This window comes from Belonocnema kinseyi, chromosome 4 (assembly GCF_010883055.1).
Source record: "Belonocnema kinseyi isolate 2016_QV_RU_SX_M_011 chromosome 4, B_treatae_v1, whole genome shotgun sequence".
In the NCBI taxonomy this organism is placed as follows: Eukaryota; Metazoa; Arthropoda; class Insecta; order Hymenoptera; family Cynipidae; genus Belonocnema; species Belonocnema kinseyi.
The window spans coordinates 62,426,436-62,439,575 of NC_046660.1; the positions used below are offsets into that span (position 1 = coordinate 62,426,436).

A 13,140-nucleotide genomic window follows, 5' to 3' on the forward strand; every position below is an offset into this window, starting at 1 on the left:
TTTATTGCAAATTCGGATTCAGCGTCGAAAAATACATAAGAATATATAGGTCTGGTCAATTGCACAGACACTTTTGTTTTTTTTTTGTGGGCCTGTGTAATAAATAGATTTCACAAAGATTTCAATGATTTCACAAAGATTTCGGATATATCTAAAATATTTCACAAAAATTTTAGATAGATTTTAAAGAGTGAACGACGATTTCAATGATTTTCCAAAGATTTCAAAAAGATTTAAATAATTTCACAAATATTATCAGATATTTTAAAAATTATTTTTAATGTTTCAAAAATATTTCACAAAAATTTTCAATAGATTTTAAAGAGTGAACGACGATTTCAATGATTTTTCAAAGATTTCACAAAGATTTAAATAATTTTGCAAATATTATCAAATATTAAAAAAAATATTTTTAGTGTTTAAAAATTATTTCAGAAAGATTTTACAACGATTTGAATAATTTCTCTAAGATTAAAAAAAGTTCACAAATATTGCGCAAAGATTTCTGATAGATTAAAAAGATTTCACAAAGACTTCAATGATTTGAATTAGTTCACCAATATTAACGAATATTTTTAAAATATTTTGCAAAGTTTTTCAAAGATGTTAGAGAGATTTCACTAAGACCCATAATGAAATCTTAAAAATATTTATAATATGATCAAAGCATTCAAGATTTCAGAAAGATTTTAATGATTTACAAAGATTTAAAAAAATTCACAAAGATTTCTCCATGATTTCAGATAGATTTAAAAGATTGCAAGAAGATTTCAATAGTTTCCCAAAGGTTTCATAAAGATTTTTAAACACTTCGCAAAGATTTCGGATAGATTAAAAATAGTTGACAAAGACTTCAATGATTTCCCAAAATTTCACTAATTTCAAAAATATGACCAAATATTTCAAAAATATCTCAAATGTTTTGCAGAGTTTCAAAACTTTCAAATATTTCAGAAAGATTTAAATTATTTCCCAAATATTTCAAATATCTCCCAAAGATTTAAAATAATTCGCAAAGATTTCTGAAAGATTAAAAAGATTTCACAAAGACTTTAATAATTTCAGAAATATTAAAAAAATATTTCAAATATTTTTGAAGATTTCTAAAGATATTAGAGAGATTTCACAAAGATTTCAATAATTTCACAAATATTACCAAATATTTAAAAATTATTTAAAATATTTTGCCAAGATTCCCAAAGATATTAGAGATATTTCACAATGATTTCAAAGATTTCACAAAGATATAAAAGATTTCGAATAGATCTAAAATATTTCATAAAAATTAAGGATAGATTTTAAAGAGTGATCGAAGATTTCAATTTTTTTACAAAGATTTAAATAATTTTTTAAAATATTATCAGATATTTTAAAAATGTTTTTAACATTTCAAAAAAATTTCAGATAGATTTTAATTATTTCCCAGATATTTGAAATATCTTCCAAAGATTTAAAATATTTCCGAAAAATTTCAAATTTATCGCAAATGTTTCTGAAATATTAAAAAGATTTCACAAAGACATCAATAATTTCATTATGATTTCAAAGATTTTGTGAATATTTCCAAAAATATTCGAGATATTTCACAAAGATTTCAATAATTTCACAAATATTATTAGATATTTTGCAAAGATTTCATACAGATTTTAATAATTTCCAAAAGGTTACAAAAATGTTGCAAAAATGTCTGATTGATTGAAAAAATTTCACAAAGACTTCCTTTATTTCAATCATTTCAGCAATATTACAAAATATTTTTAAAATATTTAAAATATTTTGCAAAGTTATTAGAGAAAATTCACCATGATTTCAAATATTTCGCAAAGATTTCGGATAGATTTTAAAGATTGAACAAAGATTTGAATAATTTTACAAATATCAGATATTTTTAATATTATGAAAAGATTTCAGAAAGATTTAAAAAAGAGTTCCAAAAATTTCAAATATTTTAATTATTTCACGAGGATTTTAAATATCTCTCAAAGATTTCAAATATTTCCAAAAAATTTTAAATGATTTGCAAAGATTTCTGAAACATTAAAAAGATTTCAGAAACACTGCAATGGCATCAATAATTTAACAAATATTTCAAAAATATTTTAAATATTTATGAAGAATTCTAAAGATATTGGAAAGATTTCACAAAATTTTTAATAATTTCACCAATATTATTAGATATTTCGCAAAGATTTGAATAATTTTCCAAAGATTACAAAAATTTTATAAATATTTTGCAAAGATTTCTGATAGATCTAAAATATTTCATAAAAATTTCAGATATATTTTTAAGAATTCACAAGTATTTAAATGATTTTCCGAAGATTTCACAAAGATTCAAATAATTTTACAAATATTATCAGGTATTTCAAAAATATTTCAAATATTTTGCAAAGATGTCCAAACATTTCAGAAAGATTTTGGATAAATTAAAAAGATTTAAGAAATAATTCAATGATTTATATGAAAATATTTACAAAGATATCTGAAAGATGTTATGAAATTTTAATATTTTTACCAATATTATCAGATATTTCAAAAATATTTCAAATAATTAGCAAATATTTCTAAAAATTTCAGAATGATTTAAAAAAGATTAAAATTATTTCCTAAAGATTTCAAAGATTTCACAAATATTTGGGATAGATCGTAAGAATCTCACAAAAACTGCAATGATTTCAATAATTTCACCAATTTTTCAAAAACATTTTACTAAGATTTCCAAAGATATTATAGAGATTTCACTAAGATTTCAATGATTGCCTAAAGATTTTAAAAAAATTTCAGAAAGATTATTAAATATTTTTAAAAGATTTTAAAAAATTTTCACAAAGATTATTAAATATTTTTAAAAGATTTCACAAAGATTTCATAAAAATTTGAAAGATTTTGGATAGATTAAAAAAACTTCATAAAGACTTACAAGATTCTTCCAAAGATTTCACTAATTTCACAAATACTGCCAAATAATTGAAAAATATTTATAATATTTTGCCAAGATGTCTAAAGATATTACAGAAATTTTACAAAAAATTCAGTGATTTCTTAAAGATTTGAAAAATTTAAAATGATTTCAATAATTACACAAATGCATAAACATAATTTTAATATAATACATAAGATTGAAAAGATTTCCAAGGATTTAATAAATTTCGGATATATTAAAAAGACTTCAAAAAGATTGCAATGATTTCTTAAAGATTTTAAATATTTCGCAAAGATTTGAAAAATTTCACAAATATTATTAAATATTTCAATAATATTTCACAAAGCTTTTAATGTTTTTCTACGGATTTCCCAATGATTTCAAATATATGGGAAAAATATTAATAAGTAGATTTGATAAGAATCAAATCAATCCTTTCTTCGAGAGCAATGTAAATATGAGTAAGAATTTTTTGTAGATTTTTGAAATTTTTTAGTTTTTTAAAAAAGGCACGCAGTGATAGCCAAAACGTCAAAATTTCAATTAGCGGACTTTCTAGTAATTTCGTTTGATTTTTTTAATTTAATGAAGACCGTTAGACCTACAAAAAATTCTTACTCATATCTCGCAAAGATTTTGGATAGTTTTAACAGATTTCATGAAGATTTCAATGTTTTTTTAATTACATAAAACATTTAAGAAATATATTAAATACTTCAAAAATATTTTCAAATGATTTGATTGATTTCCCAAATATTTCAAAGATTTTAAATATTTCGTAAACTTCAAATATTTCCCATGATTTCACAAATATTTCAATGATTTCCCTAAGATTTCGAATAGTTCGTAAATATTTAAGCAATTTCACAAATATAATCAAATATTTTAGAAATATGTTTAATATTTTACAAAGATTTCAATGATTTTCTAAAGATTTCACCAAATTTTTAAATACTTGGGATAGATTTAAAAGATTCCAATGCTTTTTTAAAGATTGCAATCATTTTATAAATATTATAAAATACTTATGAAATATTTGAAATATTTTGCAAAGATTTTAATAATTTCCCAAAAATTTCACAAATATTTTAAAGGTTTTGCAAAGATTTCGGATATATTTAAAAGAATTTGCAAACATTTCAATTATTTTCCAAAGATTTCAATCATTTCAAAAACATTGTCAAATATTTATAAAATATGTGGAATATTTCTCAACACTTCGGATATATTAAACAAATTTTACAAAGTCTTCAATGATTTCCCAAAGATTTCAATAATTTCACAAATAATATCAAATATATTTTAAATATTTCAAATATTTCAGAAAGCTTTTAAAAAGAGTTTTATTATTTCCCAAATATTTCAAATATTTCGAAAATATATGAGATAAATTTATAAGATTTTACAAAGATTTCAATTAATTTACAAAAATTTCTGATAGATATCAAAGAGTGCTCAAAGATTTCAATAATTTTCCAAATTTCACAAAGATTTCAATAATTTACCAAATATTATCAAATATTTAAAAATTATTTCAAATATTTCAGCCAGATTACACGAAGATTCCACAAATATTTAAAGGATTTTCCAAATATTTCACAAATACTTAAATTATTTCACAAAGATTTTTGAAAAAATTCGAACAATCCGATGAATTAAATCATTTATATTTAAGAGATTTTAATAATTGGACGGGATTTTCAAACTTTTAGGGTATTTTTAACACCTTGAATGAATTTTCAAGAGCTTTTAAAATTTTCAAGGGATTTTAAAAGATTTCAAAGGATTTTAAAATATTCTAACCCAATTTTTTATTATTTTTAATAATTTGAAGGGATTTGAAAGCGTTTGAAATATTTTAGGATATATAATTTTCTTGATTTTCGGAAGATATAGACCGATTTTACATGACCCATAAGGTTTTAAGATATTTTAACAGATTTATTAAGGTTTTCGAGGCCTTCAATGATTTTAAGGGTGTTTTAAAGTTTTCAAGTTATTTTAATCATATTTTACAGGATTACTGGAAATATCGTGCGATTTTATAGAATTTCACAAAATTTAATAATATCCTAGTAGATTTTAAAGAACTTATTCAAGAGAAGTGCAGAGTTTCGTAGGGTTTCAAATATTTCAAAAGAATTGATATTATTTTTTGGAATTTACCCTGAATTTTCATTAATTTAGTCTGAATTCTTTTAAATTTATTGGAATTCTTTTTAATTTTGTTCATTTAATTTGATTCTTCTAAATTTATAATTTGACTTAATTCAATGGATTTAAAACAAAATTAAAGTAAAAGTGTTTTTTACTACTTTAGTTTGTTTTAAAAGAATACAAAGAAATTCTTAATTGATTTCAGTAATTTAATGAGATTTCAAAGGATGCTAAAAGGTTTTAAGGGATTTCAAAAGATATCAAAATAATTGGAAATATTTTACAAAATTAAAATAGTTCCCAGATCTTTTATATTTATTTCAATAGTTTGAAGGGATTTCAAAGACTTTGAAATGTTTTATTGGGTGTCAAAGAATTTCTTCATCATTAGTAAGGAGTTTTGTAGATGTTTAAGAATTCAAGAGGTTTAAAAATATTTTTCGCAATTCATTTGGAATTTGCCTAGAATTTTTCTAAATCCACTTAATTTATTGAATTTTTAAAATATTTTTGAATTGGTTTCAATTCACTCGATTGCTTTTTAAATTGAGCTTGATTTTTTATGAACGTCATATTATTTTTCTCATTTTCTTTAAATTTTTTTAATTCATTCCAATTTTACTGAAATCAATTGAATTTTTGATTACAAAAATTTTTTCTAACTTATTTGAATTTAACTTAAATTATTAATTTACTTGAGTCTTTCTAAATTCACTCAATTATATTTAATTCAGTTGATTTTTTAAAAAAGTTTTTTAATTGATCCTAAATTCTTTTAATCTCATCTTGAATTCTTAGGCATTTCATCAAATTTTTTGTTAAAACCCTGAACTTTTTTTTAAGTTATTTCAAATATTTTTAACTAAATCAAGTTTTTTCATATTTTTAAATTGTTTTCAATTGATTACATTTTTTATCAGGGTGTTCGCTGGACCGGGAAACCGGGAAATGACGATGAATTTTATTAAATATTAAACAATTAGTTAAATTTTTATGTCTTTCAATTATGCTATTATTCAGCTTACACTGCGTAATTTAAAGAATTTTTAAATGCTTTCTTAAAGACTTGAACAAATAAAAAATAAAAGCCTTTGGTGTTGATAATTTTTTAAAAAAACATTGTTATTTAATAAATAAATAGATTTTTTTAATTTATCTGTACTTTAAGTAATAAAAAGTGAACAAAAACGATTTGACAAAATTATTTTAAATCAGTTCAAATTTTAAGAATTTTCAGATTTTAACGTTAAAACTTGAACGGTTTCAATTTGAAAGTCTTGTCATTAAACAAATCTGAACGTGTAACTGAAAGTTTATAAACTATTTTCTACTTAAAAATAACTTCATAATAATATATTCTTAATTAAATGATTTTATTAAATTAGAAATATTGTTTTAGTCTAAAATATTCAATTTTTAACACATTCAATTTGAAAATTTTAATTTAAAAAAAAAGATTAATTATTGAATATTTAGCAATATTTTAATTTTGATTTAAGACAAGTAATTTGAAACCAAATATTTAAATGTAAAGAATCTTTAACTGAACATTTTTAGAAAAAATTTGAGCAATTTTAAGAGATATTTAGGAGATTTAAAAAGATTAAAAATTATCATGCAAATTTTAGAATTTTTTCTCAAAAACTTCTAGAATCTTTTTCAAAAATTTTGTTTAAATCTTTGAGAAACTTTTTAAATATCCTCTTAAAATAATTTTTCAAAAAAAAAGTTATTTTTAATTTTCCCTGGAATATTAAGAAAATGTTTTTATTCTTTTGAAGCCTTTCAAAATTTTTGAAAAGAATCTAATTTTTTTGTTTAAAATCTGCGGAAATCTACATTTTATTTTATATCATTTCAAGTTTTACATTAAGTTTGAATCTTTTCAAAACTTCTGCATATCTCTTAAAATTACTCAAATTTCGCCTACAAATAATAAATGTTCAATTGTTATTTATACATCCAAATTGTAAAGAAATTTTCTAAAATTTGCAGGATTTTCTGAAAATTGTAGAAAAAATTCAATTCATTCTGACAGATGTTTAGAAGTTCTGAAAAATTTTCCAAAATAATTTTAAATTTAAAACAAATTTAAAACAACTTCTAGATTTCTCAAGATTTTGACATAAAATTTGGAAGCCTTCCAAAGATGTTTGAACTAATTAAAAAGAAAATCATTGAATTTCTAATTTAAGAAGTGTTCAGTTAAAATTTTTTCAATATTTCTATATTTGATGTTTCTAGCTTAAAATTCCTTAGACTTATATAATTTTAAAAATTTTCAAGTTCATTTCTTGATTTTTTAGTTTAGAGCATTGAAAATGATTACGTGGATTTATATTTTTTTATATTGAAAAATGTGAGAACCTTCAATTTTATACGCGTAATTTATTGAGCATTTGAATACAAAATTTTTAAATTAAAAACTTTTAAATTTCAATTTTAAAAGATCAAAATTTAACAGTTCCACTTTGAGTGCTTTCATTTGCAGCTCAGTTTTTATTACCTCAAGTGGAAAAGTTTTTAGCTTTAGTGTTCCATTTTTTAAATTTCATTGATCGTGAAAAATGTTTGCAAACCGGGAAATGACCAGGAATTTATTTCGTCAATTAAAACGGCCACCCTCTTTATTCACCTTCAATTTTTATGAATTTCATTCAATTCTTCTCGTGGAACTTAAATTCCTCTAAATTTATTCCAATTTTACGGAAATTAATTAAATGTTTTTGATTTTTTAAACTTTTGTCAATTCATTTGAAGTCTTTCGACAATTAAATTCATTTTTTTTAATGTTTTGAAATCAACGTGATAAAAAGTACTTTGGCCCCTACATTTTATCACATTATTGAATTTATTTTAATAATTTTAATGAAAACTTTTAAATCTTTCATACAACTTTTTTTTAATTAAAACATTAATTTTTATTTTTATTTTAAAATAATTTAATTTATTTTTCATTTTCTGTGAGACTTGAAATAGTTTATTTTTAATTTGAAATTGAAATTTCAGCTATTTATGAAGCAGATGCGGCTTCAAAAACTCTCCTAACCGAAAACACACCTGAACCTCAACAACTGAGAGTGATAAAACGATGCGAAATGATTCTGAATGTTGTGAAAAATCTTCAGCCGGTTTTGGTTTCGATAATGAACAATTCAATATTGATGAACACGTCCTATAAAAATCCTGGCATGGGTCAAGGAGACAGTCTTTATTCTAGTAAGTGTTTTATTATGAAAACTTTTAATATAAAGAAGAAAGTTTACCTACTGGATGATTTTAAATTCGTGGTCATTTCTCAATTTTCTCTCAGTATATTTTTTATTTTCGTGGTTTAGGAATTACATCTCTTTTTGAAATTTATATGATAGAAATCAGAATCAGAATTCTCTTAGAAAAGTCCCTGTTGCAAGTTAAAATTGTGAGTCTTTTCAAGAATTCCCTTTTTCAAAAGAGAATCATATTTCTTTTGAGAAATTCCCTGTTCCAAGTAAAACTTGTAAATCTTTTGAATAATTCCTGTTCCAAATTAGCATCATAATTATTTTAGAAAAATCCCCATTCCAAGTCAAAACTCTTTTGAAAAAATAATTTTTCCAAATCAGAATCATATTTCTTTAGAAAAAAAGTCATCCTTTTCCAAGCCCAAAATGGTGAATTTTTTCAAGAGTTCCCTGTTCCAAATCAGAATGATTTTCTTTTTAAATTCGCCTTTTCCAAGCCAAAATTGTGAATCTTTTTAAGAATTTTCTGTTTCAAAACAAAATCATATTTCTTTTGAAAGATTTCTCGTTCCAAGTTAAAATTCTTTTACAAAATTTAATTTTTCAAATCAGAATCATAATTCTTTTAGAAAAGTCCCTGTTTCGAACGAAATATGATTCTTTTCCAGGATTTACGGTTCGAAAATTGAATTATATTTATTTTGAAAATTTTTCCCCGTTTCAAATCAGAATTATTGTAGAAAATTCCGTGTTTCAAACCAGAATCATATTTCTTTTCCAAAATTCCCTGTTCCAAGTCAAAATCATATTTTCTTTTTAAATTCTCATTTTCCAAGCCAAAATTGTTAGTCTTTTCAAGAATTCTCTGTTTCAAAACAATATCATATTTCTTTTGAAAATTTTCTAGTTCCAAGTTAAAATTCTTTTGCAAAATTATATTTTTTAAATTATAATCATAACTCTTTTAGAAAAGTCCCTGTTTCGAACGAAATATGATTCTTTTCCAGGATTCCAAAATTGAATTATATTTATTTTGAAAAATTCTCCGTTCCAAGTCAAAATTCTTTTCCAAAATTCCCTGTTCTAAATCAGAATCATATATTTTTTTAATGCTTCTTTTCTAAGCCAAAATTGTGAGTTTTCAAGAGTTTCCTCCTGTAAATCAGAATCATATTTCTTTTAGAAAACTCCCCATTCTGAGTAAAATTTTTATTTCTTTTAAAAAATTCTTTGTTCCAAATTAGCATCATAATTATTTTAGAAAAATCCCCATTCGAAGTCAAAATTTTTTTTGGAAAAATCACTTTTCTAAATCAGAATCATATTTATTTTTTTTTAATATCCGTTTCCAAGTCAAAATTCTTTTCCAAAATTCCTTGTTCCAATTCAGAATCATATATTTTTTTAATGCTTCTTTTCCAATCCAAAATTGTGAGTTTTTCAAGAGTTTCCTGCTCTAAATCAGAATTATATTTCTTTTAGAAAATTCTCCATTCTGAGTAAAATTTTTATTTCTTTTCAAAAATTCCTTGTTCTAAATTATCATCATAATTATTTTAGAAAAACCCCCATTCGAAGTCCAAATAGTTTTGAAAAAATCACTTTTCAAATCCGAATCATATTTCTTTTTTTTAATATCCTTTTCCAAGCAAAAATTGAAGTTTTTCAAGAATTCCCTGTTCCAAAACAGAATCATATTCCTTTTGAAAAATTCCTCCTTCCGAATAAAACTTGCAATTCTTATCAAGAATTCGCTGTTCCAAATCAGCATCACATATTTTAGAAGAATCCCTGTTCCAAGTAAAACTTCTTTTAAAAAATTCACATCTCCGAATCAGAATCATAATTCTTTTTAAAAACTCCCCATTTCAACTCAAAATTACTTTGGAAAATTCCAAGTTCCAAATCAGAATACTATTTCTTTGAAAAAATTTCTCCTTTTCAAATCAAATTTATTTTGAAAAATTCCCGGTTCCAAATCAGCATCATGAATATTTTGGAAAATTCTCTTTTCTGGAGAATTTTTTTTTAAATTGTAATGCTAGTGTGGATCGTGAAATTTTTGCAAATAATAATAATTTTGAATTGAAACGAGAAATGTTTTAAAAGAGTTATGATTCTGATTTGGAACAGAGAATATTCGACAAGAATTACAATTTTTAATTAGAACGGAGAATTTTCTAAAAAAATGTGATTCTGATTTGGAACAAAAAGTGTTTCAAACGAATTTTAACTTGAAGTGGAGAATTTTCTGAAAGACATATTATTCCGATTTAAAAAATAGGACATTTTTTAAAATAATAATTTTTTTTAATTGGAACAGGGCATTTTTTAAAAGAATTCTGGTTATGATTTAGAACATGACATTACAAACATAATTCTCATCTGGAATAGGGAATTTTCAAAAAGAATGACTAATTTTACGCGGAACGGGGAATTAAAAAAGAAAAATATTCTGATTTGGAACATAGAATTGTTGCAAAGAATAATAATTTTAAATTGGATCGAGAAAATTTCTCAAAGAGTTATAATTCTAATTTAGAACATGGGATTTTCGAAAGTAATGAAAATTAAAAAATATATATGATTCTGATTTGAAACAGGGAATTTTTTAATAGAATTTTGAGTTGAACCGGGTAATTTTTCAAAAAATTCTGATTCTGACTTGGAAAATTAATTTTTTTTAAATAAGCTTTCCTTGGAGTGGGAAATTTAACAAATAATTATAATGCTTATTGGGAACAGGAGATTTTTACAAAGAAATTTGATTCTGATTTGGTACACGGAATTTTCAAAAAATAATTCTGAGTTAAAACGGGGAATTTTTCAAAATAATTATAATTAAATTTTGGAACCGGGAATCCTGGAAAAGAATCATATTTCGTTCGAAGCAGGGACTTTTCCAAAAGAATTATGATTGTAAATTGAAAAATTGAATTTTGCAAAAGAATTTTAATTTGGAACGAGAATTTTTTCAAAAGAAATATGATTTTGTTTTGAAAGAGGGAAATCTTGAAAAGACTCACCATTTTGGCTTGGCAAAGGAGAGTTTAAAAACATATGATTCTGATTTGTATCAGGGAATTTTGAAAAAGAATTTTCACTCTTAATGGAGAATTTTTTTTAATAATTATGATTCTCTTTTCGAAATCATAATTATTTTTAAAATTCTCCATTTCAAGTCAAAAATCTTTTCAAAAATTCACTGTTTCAAATGAGAATTATATTTTGTTGAAAAATTTCGCCTTTTCCAAGCCAAAATTGTGAGTTTTTTCAAGAGTTTCCTGCTCTAAAACTGAATCATATTTCTTTTAGAAAATTCCCCGTTCTGAGTAAAATTTTTATTTCTCTTCAAAAATTCCCTGTTCCAAATAAGCATCATAATTTTTTCTAATTCCTCGTTCCAAGTAAAAATAGTAATTATTTTTGAAAATCCTATATTTTTTAAATCAGAATCATATTTCTTTTAGAAAATTCTCCGCTTCAATTTAAAATTCTTTTGGAAAATTCTCTGTTCCAATTAAGAATAAAATTCTTTTGAAAATTCCCTTTCCAATTAAATATTGTAATTCTTCTAGAATATTCTCCATTCAAATGCAGAATTATCATTCTTTTTGAAAATTCTCCGTTTTAAGTAGAAATATTTACTCTTCTTGAAAATTTCATGTTTGAAATTTGAATTTTTTCTGTTAGATAATTCTCCATTTTGAGTTAAAGTTCTTGGGGAAATTCCCTGTTCCAAACTAGAATCATAAATCTTTTTAAAAATGCCTTGTTCCAATTTAAAATAGTATTTATTTTTGAAAATTCCTATTTTAAAATAAAATTCATATTTCTTTTAGAAAATTCTCTGCTTCAAGTTGAAATTCGTTTGAAACACTTTTTGTTCGAAATCAGAATCACATTTTTTTAGAAAATTTTCTCGTTCTAGTTCAAAATTATAATTCTTGTAGAATATTCCCTGTTCAAATACAGAATTATAATTCTTTTTGAAAATTCCTTATTCCAAATCAGAATCATACTTGTTTAAAAAAATTCTCCGTTACAAATCAAAATTCTTTTGGAAAATTCCCTGTTCCAAATTCGAATTTTATTTCTGTTAGAAAATTCTCCGTTTTACGTCAAAATTCTTTGGGAAAATTCCCTGTTCCAAATTAGAATTACAATTCTATTAAAAAATCCCGGTTCGAGTCAAAATAATTATTATTTTTAATAATTTCCTATTTTTTAAACCGGAATCATATTTCTATTAGAGAATTCTCGGCTTCAAGTTAAAATTCTTCTGGAAAATTCTCTCTTTCCAATGAAAATCCCACTTTTTTAGAAAATTTTACGTTCTAATTCAAAATTGTAATTCTTGTACAATATTTTCTATTCAAATATAGAATTCTAATTCTTTTTAAAAGTTCCCCGCTTCAAGTACAAATTTTGATTCTTTTCGAAAATTTCCTGTTCCAAATCAGAATCATAACTCTTTTAGAAAATTTCTCAATTCAATTCAAAATTATTATTCTTTGCAAAAATTCCATGTTCCAAATCAGATTAATTTTTTTTTAATTCTTCTCTCCAAGTAAAACTAGTAATTCCTTTTGAAAATTGAAAATCCGAATCTTATTTCTGTTTGAAAATTATCCGTTTCACGTCAAAATTCTTTTGGAAAATTCCCTGTTTCAAATTAGAATCATAATTCTTCGAAAAAATTCCCGGTTCCAATTTAAAACTGTCATTATTTTTGAAAATTGACTATTTTTTAAATCAGAATCATATTTCTTTTAGATAATTCTCCACTTCAAGTTAAAATTCGCTTGGAACATTTTTTGTTCCAAACAAGAATCA

The 13,140-nt window shown here is 23.0% G+C and overlaps 1 protein-coding gene across 1 annotated transcript in view; it reads left to right on the top strand.

Annotated features, from left to right (window-relative positions):
* Positions 1-13,140, top strand: part of LOC117172011 — a 48,630-nt gene that overhangs the window by 26,240 nt on the left and 9,250 nt on the right. The window contains exon 9 of the mRNA XM_033359732.1: positions 8,090-8,299. Coding sequence (XP_033215623.1) covers positions 8,090-8,299 — 210 coding nt within the window. The remainder of the gene's footprint in view (positions 1-8,089; positions 8,300-13,140) is intronic.